Below are 15,457 nucleotides of genomic sequence, written 5' to 3'. Positions count from 1 at the left end.
CAATTGACCTAATCCCCAAATCAGCATGTTTGTTGTTCCGGAGAACCCAGAGAAAAGGGGAGAACATGCAAACTAATACATGTATCATCATGTCCAGTCATAAACTACGCTCTGTATAATAGCAGCGGAACAGTTTTAATAACAATAAGCTCACACTGTTTGCTTGTCCAACAGTGGACGAGTGCAGGCTCACCTCAGGGAACACGATTAAATCTGACAATAACCTCCTTCCTCTTATCAAATCCTCTTAAGCGGCCTGTATTATATCTCTGCCTAACAAAGAAAACTCAATCAGAACAACCGACCAAGACCCACTGGCCTGGCTGATCCCATTGTGTGATTAAAAATGAAACATTACCTTACGTGGAAGATCAGAAATCTCTCTCTCTCTCTCTGTGTGTGTGTGTCTGTGTGTAAAAGGGGATAATATAATTGTGCCCTGTCTGATTCCCTGGGTTTCATCAGCATCACACAACACTGTTTCCATTGTTTTTTTTGCAATATTAATAGAACAAAGAATACAATTGATGGGATTGAATTTAAAAGAAAAAAAATTGCATTTCCAATAATATATCGATTTGTACACAAGCGACAAAAATCCAGTTTTCTGTATGTGTCACAGCAGCATATCACACACACATAATACCCATGTATTGTGTGACCATCATGTAAATGACATATATTTTAAGGTGAAGAAATGTTTTAAGGTTAGGTTGAGGGTGGAGTTAGGATTAGGCCAGTACTAATTATGACTAAGGGTTAGAGGAAGTCTCCAGGAAATGAATGTAAGTCAATGCAATGTCCTCTGAAGTCATGAAAACCTCACGTGTGTGTTCTTACATGTGTATTGTATGTAGGACTGAGGACCAAAAAAAAACAAAAAGATGAAAACCATGGGGGTTTTGGGGAAAGTGATGATCCTCACAACTTTAAAAGGCTTTTGGAGGATTAACACCTGGTTTTAGGGTTAGGGTTAGGGTTAGAATTAGGTTAAATTTAGTTTTAGGGTTAGGCATTTGGTTGTAAATGGTCTGTATTTGCACTACCCTTCAACAGTTTGGGGTCACCTATCCAACTTGTTGGTGTTTTCCATTAAAAGTCACACTTTTATTCATCAAAAGAGTTTCAAGATGTATAGAGAATATAGTCAAGACATTGACAAGATTAGAAATAATGATTTTTATTCAGAATTTGGTCAACGAACCAGCAAAACTGTTTTCAGCTGTGCTAACATCATTGCACAAGGGTTTTCAAATCATCCAATAGCCTTCTAACGTGATTAGCAAACACAATGTACCATTAGAACACTGGAAATCTATACACCTATGTACATATTCCATTAAAAACCAGACGTTTGCAGCTAGAATAGTCGTTTACCACATTAACAATGTATAGTGTATTTATGATTCATTTAATGTTATATTCATTGAAGAAAAAGTGATTTTCCTTAAAAAATAAGGACATTTCTAGGTTCTATCATGTCTTTCATACCCATTCACACGCTGTCATTACAAAGCCATCATGACCAAAGAGTTTTGGGCAGTTAATTGTCATGTATTGAACCATTGAGTCATTGTCGCCCCCAGTTGTGATGGTTAGGGAATGCGTTATATCTACGAGAGTCCTTAGAAAGAAAGAATGGTGCAAGAGGAAGTGTGTGAGTGTGTGTGTGTGTGTGTGTGTGAGAGGAGTTCACATTAATGTTAATGAAGCCACATACTGTATCGCTGTCAGTCCAGGTCACCTGCAGCTCCCTCTGTTGTGTTAAGGATTATCCCAGGAAGTGAACTGGAGCAACAGTAATGTGAAGCTTTCCTCTTTACTGTACACACACACACACACACACACACACACACACACACACACACACACACACACACACACACACACACACACATACAGGCACACAAAGAGTTACCCATTCATAAATAATACCAATATGACTCTCCCATCTCCACTCCTTCCGTTCCTCAGGAAACATATTGCAGCGCTGCTGCTGCTGCTGCTGCTGCTGCTGCTGATGGCATGTCATTCATCTCACACAGGCCCAAAGTCATCTCCTCCATTAACACCGGGGTCTAATTAAAACTGTAAATGACAAATACGTTGACACAAACACCAGCCCCCAATAATGGTGCGGGCGAGCTGTTGTGCAGGAGACTGATGGGCAGCTGTCTCTTGTCCGTTAACTCTGCAGATCAACCTTGAGACGGCAGAGCCGGTGTTAGGTCGTCGAGACGACACAGCAAGGTGAGCAGAGCGCTGATAATGAGTGATTGATATACAGTAGCCCGGCATTTAATTTATTTTATTAATTGAGAACAATATTGTCTTTTAACAGTGCGCTGTTATTTATAGCATCATTTTGGTGTGGGCCTATGTCTCACATGATCTGATTTCATTTATTTCCAGATATTTATCTATCTATAAAGCAAGCTGCGTCTGTGTGTCTGTCTGTGACAGGCATATCTCGCTGACCGTTTGTCAGATCGCCTTAAGACTTTGGATATGGGTTGAGCATGGTCCGATGGTGTGCATCCTTGATTTTCAAATTTTTTGGAGGAATTTTTATTTTTCACGGATTTATCACGCTACACCAGGCAGGCAGCGGCTCATCAGCAGCAGCTGCGCTGTCTGGAGTGGGGAGGTGGGAGTGAAGAGGCTGTCCTCACGGTGGGTGAGACATTTTCACATGGTTCACCGCAGAACATGGTCGGTGTCCATTCACCAATACGCGAGCACTATATTTATTTTGCATTAGCATGCTACTACTTTGTGGCTAACTTGGAAAACCTGCTGATAAACTAGCGAGGCTACCATTAGCATTAGCGTAGGGCTAACATAATACAAACACTGTGCAACCTCATTATGCACAACGCAAATGTTTACATTTTTGATTAGCATTAGTATAGCTAGCTGTTGTGACCAGGCAGGCAGCAGCTCATCAGCAGCAGCTGCGCTGTCTGGTGCAAGGAGGTGGGAGTGAAAAGGCTGGGCTAATTTGGCGAACCTGTTTCCAAATGTAAGCTAGCGAGGCTATGATTAGCATTAGCGTAAGGCTGCACAGTGTTTGCACAGTGTTTGTATTATGTTCAATCAAGCAATCGAATTTTATTTGTATAGCCCACAGTTTACATTATGTTTGCCTTTATGTTCTTTATCATGCATTACCATAACTGAAAAATCTTCTTCAGCTCCCACTATAGGAATACATACTTACCTACGGGCACTGCACTAGTATTAGCAAAAACAACAACTGCAGGGAAGAGTGTGGACACTCTGTGTGTTGTTTTTTTCTGTTTGACCAACAACATTTGGCAAAAAAAAGTCTGTCTCCAGGATCATATCCACTTTTATCATCCTTGTATTACTATTATTATTATTATATTGCACTGTGTACAAAAGGAATAACTAGGTGTAGCAGAGGCTTATCCAGAGCTGCTGTATTAACCACTGTGGCATTAGTGAGAGAGAGAGAGAGACTGAGAGATAGCTGTCGGATAATATTTCCCCGTGAACATCCTCCACTCTCCAATCACAATGTCCAGAAGATCCTTTTAAAATTATTTCCATATTAGGATGAAAATATATGAATATATTAACAAAAAAAGAAAAAGAAGAAAAAATCAAAACACACATATTCCCACTCTAATCCTTTTCAAAAACTGTGATATAGTTAAACTAATGTAAGGTAATGATTGGAAACAATGTAAGCAGGGTTCCATGGTGGAGATTACAGATGATGTAGATGATACAGAGATTATCTATGTATGAAAGAGAGTGACACACAAAGCTTTGTGTCACTCTCTATCTTTCATCCTTGTTCTTTGTTTCTTTCATTCGTGAATTATCATCAAACCAGAAAGTGGTTCTTGGTTTTTTGTTTTTTTTTGTATTAATTAAAATCATAAGTTAAGAAACAAGATATTCCATATAATGCTTATCCGTGAGGGACATGGGGAGATCTACAGAGCCAATCCCTGTAATCTGAACATATCTGAAGAAGATGTGGCCATTTTCAATGTAGGCACTCCTCAAATGACAACAGTATCATCACATTTATAAAGTCCAACCCCCTCCTGATCTAAGCTGTCAGTGACATCTGATATCTGTTAGCCCACAGGACAGAAACTGGTGTAGTAGTTTGAACGGTTATCAATAACAGGTCTAGGGAACCCAGAGGGTTCTATGAAGAGGTCCAAGGGGGTTCCCAGAGAAAAAATAAAATGAAATATGTATATAAATTTCATAAATAATGAAAAACTTAAGAGTCAGAAGGATCAAATATAGATCCATATTTCTCATATCGGTGACACTTTAGATTAGAGAACACATATTCATCATTAACTAGGTGCTTACTAACATGCATATAAGTAGCATACTAGCCCTTTATTAGTAAATATTAAGCACGTATTAACACCTCATGTAGGAATAATCTTAATTCATGTCGTAATAGAGGTAGAATAAGGTGATAATACGTGCTTCATGATTACTAATAAAGGGCTAGTATGCGACTTATGCACCTAGTTAATGGTGAATATGTGTTCCCTAATCTAAAGAGTTACCCTGATATCAAATAAAATCAAATATATTGAAGTGGCTCTGTGGTGTAGTGTGGATGGATCGGTCTGTTACTGAATGAGCTGATGCGCTAACTCTCAGCTAGTTGCTAAATCATTAGCATCACAGTCAATACTTCATACCCAAAGCTGTGTCATTCACACATTATTCAAGAACATCAGGTTGGTTTGTTATTCATATTAGCTCACATTTACAGCTCATAATACGATCATCTGATCCAACACAAGTTTCTATGTGCGTATCATTTTAAAACTACAATACTGAGCTAGCTTAACGACAATGTAGCCACATAACGCACAGTGGATTATTAAAAGACAGCGTCCAGCATGGAAAAAAATAGCATGCTTTAATCCCTGTATGTGACTTCGAATGAACACTAGCTTTAACTGACAAAGCTTTGGACTTTAGAGTATTCTTTGCTGTTTTAATACATACCTAAAGCACACCATGGCGTAACTTAGGAGCCCCATGACAGAGCAAAGTGCTCCGACTGTTTGGTAACTGGTCCAAAACAGAAGAAAACCGCAGAGATTGAGTTGCACGACAATCAAAGCCCTTGTTTTCTGCTCTTTACTTGACCAGTGGAGTCAAGAGGCTAAGAAGATTATCACAATGGGATGAATGCTCCATAAGAGCCTTTGCAGCCTTATTGGCTTCCAGTTCCACTGTGAGGAACCTTGGTGTTATTTTTGTCATTCGATTCACTCATTTCCAGAACAGCCTTCTTCTACCTGCGGAACATTATGAAAATTAGAAAGATGATGTCCTTAAAGGACATTGAAAAACTAGTTCATGCCTTTGTTACATCTAGATTAGATTACTGTAACTCCTTATTATCAGGATGTTCCAACAACTCTGCTAGAACCCGTCCGTTAATTCAAAATTCTAATGGTCCAAATCACTCCAGTGTGTGCAGAGCCTTCAGCTACCTGGCTGCTCCTCTCCTGCACTCTTAGAAATAAGGGTTCCAAAAGGGTTCTTTTACAAGGGCTGAGGTTCTACCTGGAACCATTTGCTTCTGGAAAACCCTTTCCCCAAAGAAAGGGTTTTTCAAGGGTTCTTGGTAACACTAATGGTTCCAGTAAGAACCATTTTCATCCAGAGAACACTTTAAACCCCATTTCCTGAATAAAGGGTTTTAAAAGGTTCTACCTGGAGCCAAAAAGGGTTCTCCTATGAGAAAAAGCCGAAGAACCTTATATGGTGATACTTTTATTTATAAGAGTGTGTGGAACCAGCTCCCAATGACAGGCAGACACTCTCTCTCTCTGTATTTAAAGTTAGAATTAAAACCTTACTTACTACTGATAAGGCTTATAGTACTGGGGGAATTCCTGTAGCACACACACACACACACACACATACACACACACACACACACAGTTCTTGTCAATGGACTCTGGTGCAAGTGATTTAATTTTAGAACACATTTTCAGGCAAGATAAAGCAGTGACGACATTCTTAAGATAGTGTCTGATTCAGTCTTTTGCTGAGTGCAGTTACCTGTATGTAATACACTGAATGTGTCTAAGTTCACACTATTCCTTCAAATTAAGAATATAATTAAGGATATATAGATATATACACGCTTAGAAATAAAAGTGCTAAGTAGAACCATGTAAGGTTCTTCGGCTTGTCCTAATAGGAGAACCCTTTTTGGCTTCAGGTAGAACCTTAGTGTTACCAAGAACCCTATTCAGGAAAGGGGTTTTAAAGGGTTCTCTGGATCAAAATGGTTCTTACTGGAACCATAAAGTGTTACCAAGAACCCTTGAAAAACCCCTTTTTCGGGAAAGGGTTTTTCAGAAGCAAATGGTTCCTGGTAGAACCTCAGCCCTGTAGAAGAACCCTTTTGGAACCCTTATTTCTAATATACATACACTTACACTCAACAAGACTGATGTGTCACTGCACGCTGTATCTGTTAGTTATAGAAATAAATATCAGTCGTGGTTACAGATGTTTTTGTTTGTTTGATCCTGATTGATTTTCCTTTTTTTTATTGCATTTTCTTCCAAAACACAAATACTTCATATTCACAAATGTGGTCAAACAGAAGTAAAAAGTTAAAAAATAACGCTTGTCCATTTAGTGCCGGATTATTCTGTGTGTGTGTGTGTGTGTGTGTGTGTGTGTGTGTGTGTGTGTGTGTGTGTGTGTGTGTGTGTGTGTGTGTGTGTGTGTGTGTGTGTGTGTGTGTGTGTGTGTGTGTGTGTGTGTGTGTGTGTGTGTGTGTGTGGAGAGGGAGAGAGCGACCGAGCATTGAAATGACATGAAGAGTTATTTGGGCTGTAATGAAGCTGCTTAATGAAATCAGTGCCCTTGAAAGTTCTTCATCAGTTTCTCGCCTCCCTTCGCTCGCTTGTTTGCACTCCACCATTCTGGCCTGTCAGCTAATCCACGTGCGCGACACAATATTAATTAAACACAGCATTTCCTAAAGTACTTAAAGTGAAGCCACTATCGTTGATAATGAGCAGGTTTAAAGGAGTCACATCGCTCCAAAATTACTTTTTAAACCGGCCTTATTAAGCAGAAAATGAGGTCCAAATCAAGCCTACAAGTTCCTCATTAAAAGCCACTGATCCTTTGCAACCGCGCAGATTCCAAAGGTTTTAATTAGGCCTGTGCAAGATGACAGGAAGTGCCATTAATCTTGTCCTTTCATTCAGAGAAAAGGCTGCAGCAAAAAAACGCCACAGTGGGATGAGAATAAGAATAAGAATAAAATGAAGTGTTCATGTACACGGCGTCCACACGTTGTAATGACAAATCAGTTTTCTTTTACGCACGTTACACATCATTTTCTCTGTGTGTTTGTGATGTTGCGCTCGACTGTAGGCGATGGCCCAGATCCTCGCCTGTCACGCCGTCTCTGTGTGGAGGATTATGAATGGCCAATTACATCGCTTTTGTCATTAATTAATGTGGATAACGAGCTCCCCCGTGATCCCAGCAAAACTACGGCTCGGCTGCTCAGCTGGTGCTGAAACGTAAAGGAGGGGAGGCCGCGTGTGTGCGTGTGTGTGTGTGTGTGTGTAGGGAAATTAACAACAAGAGGAGAGAGTGGAGAGTGTGTGACTGAAGGATGGTTATATTGTGCACAAAAGACTGAACACTGAAGTGATGATAGACCCCAGGGCTTTGCATGTGCATTTGACCAGTGACTGGAGGTGTGTGTGTGTGTGTGTGTGCTCTTGTCTTTCTATGCTTGTGTGGACCACCCCCTGGAAAACCACCTTCTTTGTGGGGACGTTTTTTTTCTCTTGTGGGGACATTATGCCAGGTACCAACAAGGGAAACGCTAAAATGAGCTCCTTTGACCCCAATGGATGATCCGTCAAAGTTTGAGCACAGAGGTCCTGTGTGTGTGTGTGTGCGCGATCTTGTCTTTCTATGCTTATGTGGACCACCCCCTGGAAAACCACCTTCTTTGTGGGGACGTTTTTCCCTTGTGGGGACATTATGCCTGGTCCCAACAAGGAAAATGCTAAAAATGAGCTCCTTTGACCCCAATGGATGATCTGTCAGAGTTTGAGCACAGAGGTAAAATTTAGCAATAATTTACATGTTTGTGCGTTTACATGCACAATAAAAAACAAAAAAGATTACTGGCAATAATCGGGTAACTGGAATAAACCGTTTAAGGTGTAAACAATCAGATTATTGACAGAAACCTAGGTGCGTTAAACAGGTTTTTCAAAAAAACGATAATCGATAATGATTGAGAATGATTTTATTTTTTTTTGGTGTGCATGTAAACGCACTTAATGACTTATAACTAACCAGATTACACATATTACACTGTAAGCACAGTCTTCAAAAGGTGGACGAGTGTATTATTGTGTGTGTGTGTGTGTGTGTGTGTGTGTGTGTGTGTGTGTGTGTGTGTGTGTGTGTGTGTGTGTGTGTGTGTGTGTGTGTGTGTGTGTGTGTGTGTGTGTGTGTGTGTGTGTGTGTGTGCGTGCGTGTGTGCGTGTGTTCGCTCACCACCAGTGCTCTATCTGAAGGGGCCATTACACAGATTAGGCAGTGCCACAGTAACGGATGCCCCCGTTTGTCAGCTCAGATCCTCTGTCAACCTAAGAGGGGAAAAGAATGAGTGATGACCCCACAGTGATGGAGGGGGGTGAGGGGTGGTGGTGGATGGGTGATTCCATTATTTGTGGAGAGACTGGAGAATGGTGAGAAAGTCAGGGCACGATTTAAAAACGCGATCCTAGAAGACGACAAGACATCTCATTCAACACCAGCTCAGTCCTCACCGCTCTTCACCGCCCAGCACGGCCACCTGCATATACCACACCAGTTGGATCTGCCATGCACGCACTGTGTCGTCAGGTGATAGACGTCATGAGTGCAAAACACACGCACACATACATGTAATATTTCAAGACTAATTGCTCCTAAATGCACCACAGGAAGTCATTCGTGCCTATGGCCATGAAACTGTACAACTCCTCCCTCTGATGGACGGACTCTTGGCTATAAAACAAACTACAATTAATTACTCATTCTCATTTCATTTTGTTAGCGCTAACTTTCACTGCATATTGTATATATTTCCAGATTGTCTACTTTATTATTCTATTATTTTAGTTCATATTTTACTGTTTTATTTGTACGTGTATCTTTAGCTCTCGTTTCCTCGTGCTGCATTTCTTACCTACTTTGCACGGAACATCTGGAACAAAAGCAATTTCCCTCCCCTAGGGATTAATAATAATAAAGTTATTCTGATTCTGAATTTATTTTATTTATAAAGCCAAACATCACAAACATAATTTGCCTGGGAGGGTTTTTACAGTCTGTGTTTTCAATCAAGTGTTTTACATGATGGAAACGGTAAGAGACGTAGGTCCCCACGACATGAGTAACACACACACACACACACACACACACACACAGAGAGACAATAGGAGTTTGGGCTCACTTAGAAATGTCCTTATTTTTGAAGGAAAAGCACTTTTTTTCAATGAATATAACATTAAATTAATCAAAAATACACTCTGTACATTGTTAATGTGGTAAACAACTATTCTAGCTGCAAACGTCTGGTTTTTAATGGAATATGTACATAGGTGTATAGAGGCCCATTTCCACTGTTCTAATGGTACATTGTGTTTGCTAATGACGTTAGAAGGCTATTGGATGATTAGAAAACCCTTGTGCAATGATGTTAGCACAGTTTTGCTGGTTCTTTGACGAAAGGGCAATATTATTATTTGGAATAAAAACCATTATTTCTAATCTTGTCAATGTCTTGACTATATTTTCTATTCATTTTGCAACTCTTTTGATGAATAAAAGTGTGACTTTTAATAGAAAACACCAAAAAAAATGTATACCCTTTGAACACTAGTGTATATCCACTTATTTTGCTCTATTGCTTCATGAACCTGCACGAATCAGTCTGACACCACAACTCTGCCTTTGTGAGCAAATATTAACGCTTCAAAAAAATAAATAATAATAATAATAATAATTCTTTCACTTTAACCATAATTAAAGCTGAAGTATGTTCACTTTTCCCTCTAAGGCCTCTGTTGTAAATTCAGTGTGTGTGTGTGCACCAGACGACAACATGAGCTCGCACACACAAAGAACTTAATTAAACAAAACAGCACTGTCACATGCATTAGGCTGAGGTATCTGCACTTAAGGGCGTATGTTTTTTTTTTAGTGCGACACACCATCGCCGGGTTAGAGAGGAGCGCACTAACATATACCTCAGAGCTCTGAGGCCGTGCTAATGAAATCAGTCACTTTGCATCCCACTGAGAGCAAACACAAATGTTTACAGACATCACACAGTCTGTGCTGCAGCCTGCACCACTGCGCTGGCATGAGAGCAACTGTGTGTGTGTGTGTCTGTGTGTGTGTGTGTAAGACATGATCAACAACACACAATGGGTTTGTGTGTGTTTAGGGTGAACTGTACATTTGAAGCAGCCGTTTGGAAGTTTTTTTGAAGTAGATTTTTTTTTAGTTTTAGATCAATGGTTGCACCCAATCTGGTCATTAACTACGACAGAATTGTATTCATCTGCAAAATCTTACATTTGTGTATATTTGTGAGGAGATTTCCTTAAATACCATCATACAAGTGAGATTTTTGAATTGGATATTTCAAGAGGACAAAATTGACATTTTTTACGTCTTGGTGATGGCAGAAGTAAAGAGTCACTGATCGTTTTACTGCTTTGAATTAAGAATAAAACTAAATGTGTGTATGTAGCTGTATAATTTAGCAATAATTCACGTGTTTTCCTCTTTTTTTTTTAGTGTGTTTACAGGCACACTAAAAAAAACGATTACTGGCAATAATCGGGTAACTGGAATAAACCGTTTAAGGCAGGGGTCTCAAACTGGCGGCCCGGGGGCCACATGCCCCCCAATCGATTACATGCGCCCCCCCCCCCCCCCCCCACTTAATATTATGTTATAATGAAAACATGGCCCACGACCTTACGGTCTTTTAAACACAGTGTGTGCTAGCAACGTTTTTTGTGACAGTAATAATAAGACATTTAGTCATAATTATCCCATTATTAAATGCATCATATACAACATTCCATTACATATATAAATACACATGTTAGGGCCCGAGCCACGAATGGCAGTGGCCGACTGGTACACATTTTAATAGTACCAGTCCGCACTATAATTGATGTCATTGAAAATAAATGTCTGTTTTTGATATTAATACATTAATTTTGCATCATAAATAGTATTACATATAGTATATGTTTGATATCATGATGCAATATTGTGAACAGTTGGTTTTTTTCCCCCACTTTTTGTTCTCTAGGCCCGGCCCCCTCTTGACCACGATAGATGCGCATTGGCCCCCAGGTCATTTGAGTTTGAGACCCCTGGTTTAAGGTGTAAACATGACAGAAACCCAGGTGTGTCAAAAACAGATAACGGCAATAAACCGATAATGATATCAGTTTATTTCTGTTCACACGAGCAGTTGAATAACCAGATAACTACAAAACCCTGTTAATAATCTCTCTTTTTTTGTTGTTGGTGTGCATGTAAACGCACTCAATGACTTATAACAAACCAGATTACACATATTACACAGTCTTCAAAAGGTGGACGAGTATTGTATTATCGTTAACTTTATTGTGAAATGTGTGTGTGTGTGTGTGTGTGTGTGTGTGTGTGATGACACACAATACATCAATTCAAAAGGAAAGGATGTAACACTGCAAACACACGACTCCTTTACATCTTTGTGCTGTAAACCCTGCACATTCACAATAAACATTAAAATGAGTTAAATGAGTAAAATGTTATCTGAATGACCCTAAAGTGTTTTTTTAAGAAAAATAAAAAATAAAAAACCTAACTACTGCATCTGATTGATCCTCAATGAAGCAAAAGGCAAAGATTGTTAGTGATAATATGATCACTGCTGGGAGCCAAATACCAGCAAACCATTCCACGATTCAAATAAGATGACACAATATGGAACATCTCGCCTCCCTGACCTCACAGGCCTGTAGGGCGACGGAAAGCGACCGCACAACTGGCCGTGTTTTTAAAAATAAAACAAAAAGGTGAACCATCTCGTCGATCAGGCTTCCTGCGAGTCCTGAGTCCACATCATCATCATCTCAGTGTCGTCACAGGGGAGCGTTTAAGACGCCGTGGTCAGGCCTGGTGTTCATCGTCTGTCTGTGTACCTGCTCCAAACGTCTGCTCTGATGCCGTCTCACACTTGTAGGATTAAAATGAGTATTTTTCCCTTTAACTTTTTTTGTTTGTTTTAATTTAATTGTAAGTAACTGCAGTATGGTGTGAAAATTCTGTTATAAATACAATAAATTCACTTTGTGATGAAAAATACTGGCATCCTTATTTAATTTTAAAGCTATACCCGTGACCTATATATAATATAAGACAGATTAAAGATAAAGACAATTATTAGACATGATAAACATCACCTCTTCTACAAAAAAACTGCACAGGGAAACTGTTACACTCTGAGACGAAAGCATGTTAATAATAAGTGTAAATAAAAAAGCAGGACAGGAGCCTGCAATCACCCAAATACCCACAGACAGGTCCTGGAGCCTCTGGCCACTTCCCCTCAGCGCCATCATGCACAGAGACCAGCGCGTGCCACGCGGGCCTCACCATCATCATCATCAGCAGCAGCATCAGCATCAGCATCAGCACCACTGTTGTCACGCGAGGAAACCCATGACGCCAAATTAAGGAGGAAGGTGAGACAATGAGATCTGGGTTTTTTGCAGCGTGAGAGACAGCAATTTTTTTTATTTTTAATATTTGCTGTTAATTTGTTGTTGTTTTTTTTTCCTAAATATGTGTATTTTTTTACGTGTTTGTTCAAATGAAGCAAATCGGGCCAATCATAGATATGTCATTTAATTAAAAAGACACATATAAACAATATATGAAATCCATTTTGCAACACCAAAAAAAAAAACCCAAAGTGATTTTCCTCCACACAGTTGTGCATTATATACAATCAGGTGACATGTGCAATTGCGTAAAATTAAATTAAATAATAATTATAATAATTTAAAAAAAACATAATACATTTGTTTTTCATACAGTGGAGGAAATCAGTCCTTTCAGATTAGATTGAAATGTCGGGATTACTGCGCTTTCCTATTCTTACAGCTGTTATTGGATGTTGCATAGATTACAAATAAGAGCTGATTTTCTTTTTTTTTTTTTATGTGATCACACTTTGCAAATGAACACACTGAAGTCTCTGTAAAGTACAGTAAAGTAAAGCCGCACAGAGAAACTTTGTGACTCCAAGGCCCAAACTCTGTCTTTTCCATGCCGCGTTTTGTCAAATCTGGATGAAACATTGCACTCAACCATTACCTCGCCGTAATTTCAGATTATACGAATTTGACTCAACGCGTTTAAACAACTAGAAGTGGCAGAAAGACAAATGTGGAGGAGAAAGACATTTGTAGATAGAGAAGGGAGCAGGAGAGAGGTTAAAAAAGTTCAAGAAAATAATAATAATAATAAAAAATAAAAAAAATATTCAATCAAATCAAGGCTTGTCGCTGCAGTGTTTGAAGAGACTGGACGGTGTCCCGGAATAAGTGGAGCACTTCTCGGCGCAGGTGGCGAGCGCAGAGCCGGAGAAAGGATAGACGGCAGCCTGTCCGAACGGAGCCAGTGCGGCGGGGACGGGTGAGGTTATGGTCTGTCCCTGGTTCAGATAAGCCACCAGCCGCCTCATCTCCTCCAGAGCCTGCGCCTGCATCAGGATGTAGTTCTTGGCCAGGAGGAGAGTGGCTATTTTGGAGAGTTTTCTCACCGAGGGGCTGTGGGCGTACGGGATGACGGCGCGCAGACCGTCCAGCGCGTCGTTCAGGTCGTGCATCCTCCGCCTCTCGCGCGCGTTGATGCTGAGCCGCAGCGACCGCTGCTCTTTGCTCTTCTTGGCCAGCGGACCCCCGGACTTGTCGTCCCCGAACGGCGAGCCCCGCTTGCGGGACTCCAGCGAGTCGAAGGCGTCGTCGTCGTCGCTCGTGTGCTCGCCGCCGCTCTCGTTGGACTTGGCGGTCTGCGCCGACAGGAAGTCGTTGGCCGGCGTGAGCGGGAAGCGGCCGGCGCTTCCAGCACCATGGCCAGCGCCGAAGCCGAACGCGCCCTGCCCGTAGCGCTGCGTCAGGTCGAGGAGCGCGTCGTTGCTGATGGATTTGAGCAGGTTCTCCTCACTGGCGTTCATCTTCTCTGGATTGTGAGCAGGTAAAAAAAAAAACAGAAACTTCTCCTCTCTTCTTCCACCTCTGTCCGCACTTTTCAACGATGCAGCTTGTCCTCGCGTTTTCTCCAGACCTTGGATTTCTTTGGAGTTCCCCTCGCCCTCTCTCCTCCTCCTCTCTCTCTCTTTCTCTTTCTCTTTCTCTTTCTCTCTGCCCTCACTCTTTTCTTCTTTTGAAGGAGGCAGTGGAAGTGAAGTGATGCTCTCCTCTTGTTGCGCGCATTTAGCCCACGTTCAGCAACACTTACTCCTCAGACTGTGAGAAGTCTCCTCTCTCTCTCCCTCTGTGTATTGTGTGCGCGCGCGTGCGTCGGTCTGTGTGTGTGTGTGTGTGTTCCCACTTTCCTCCTCCTCCTCCTCGCTGCTGTCTTCCTCTCTCTCTCTCTCTCTCCCTCTCTCTCTCCCTCTCTCTCTCGCCTTGGGCAAATAGTGCCTCGCGCTCTGTCCTGCGCTCAGATTTGTAGGCGCACGAGGCCCCGCCGGGATTACGCGTCTGTCCAATCAGGGGGCGTATTAATTACTCATTAATTGCTCCCAATTCCAACGTGATAATTGACTGGCGCGCAGCTCAGCTCTCCCAGCAACAGCAGTAGTTTTGATCAGGGCCGGACCAAGCCTCCATGGGGCCCTAAGCAAAAAAATTGATTTTGGGGCCCCTCTGTTACTGCCAAGAATAATGATTATTGATCATTCACACACCTTCTATACTAAACTACTTATTCTACTCTGTCACGAATACAAATACACTTGTAAAACTAAATGTGAGAACTTTTTGTTTGACACCAGATTTGCAAACTTACAGAAAAATCTTTCAATTAATATTTGGCAAAATCAGCAACTCCCCCTACTGGCAACACAGAGAATCAACACATAAAACCAAACGGTTTATAAATAGAATATTACGATATTATGGTCTGAAAATCTAAAAATGTGCACAATCTTTATTTTAGAAATAAAAGTGCTCAGTAGAACCATATAAGGTTCTTCAGCTTGTCCTCATAGGAGAACCCTTTTGGAGCGTTCCACCAAGAACCCTTTTAGAGGGTTCTCTGGATCAAAATGGTTCTTACTGGAACCATTAGTGTTACAAGAATATTTGCTTTTTCA

The 15,457-nt window shown here is 40.9% G+C and overlaps 1 protein-coding gene across 1 annotated transcript; it reads right to left on the bottom strand.

Moving 5' to 3' along the window:
• Positions 1–13,630: 13,630 nt before the first annotated feature.
• Positions 13,631–14,314, bottom strand: bhlhe23 (basic helix-loop-helix family, member e23; the record flags this gene model as incomplete). Its single annotated transcript, XM_083895152.1, has 1 exon — positions 13,631–14,314. One exon carries the CDS (start codon positions 14,312–14,314, stop codon positions 13,631–13,633), a length of 684 nt encoding a protein of 227 aa, XP_083751278.1.
• Between the last annotated feature and the right edge of the window lie 1,143 nt (positions 14,315–15,457).

This window comes from Microchirus variegatus (assembly GCF_963457635.1).
Source record: "Microchirus variegatus genome assembly, chromosome: 9".
In the NCBI taxonomy this organism is placed as follows: Eukaryota; Metazoa; Chordata; class Actinopteri; order Pleuronectiformes; family Soleidae; genus Microchirus; species Microchirus variegatus.
The sequence above is the reverse complement of the archived record's forward strand: the minus strand, read 5'-3'. Positions and strand labels throughout refer to the sequence as shown.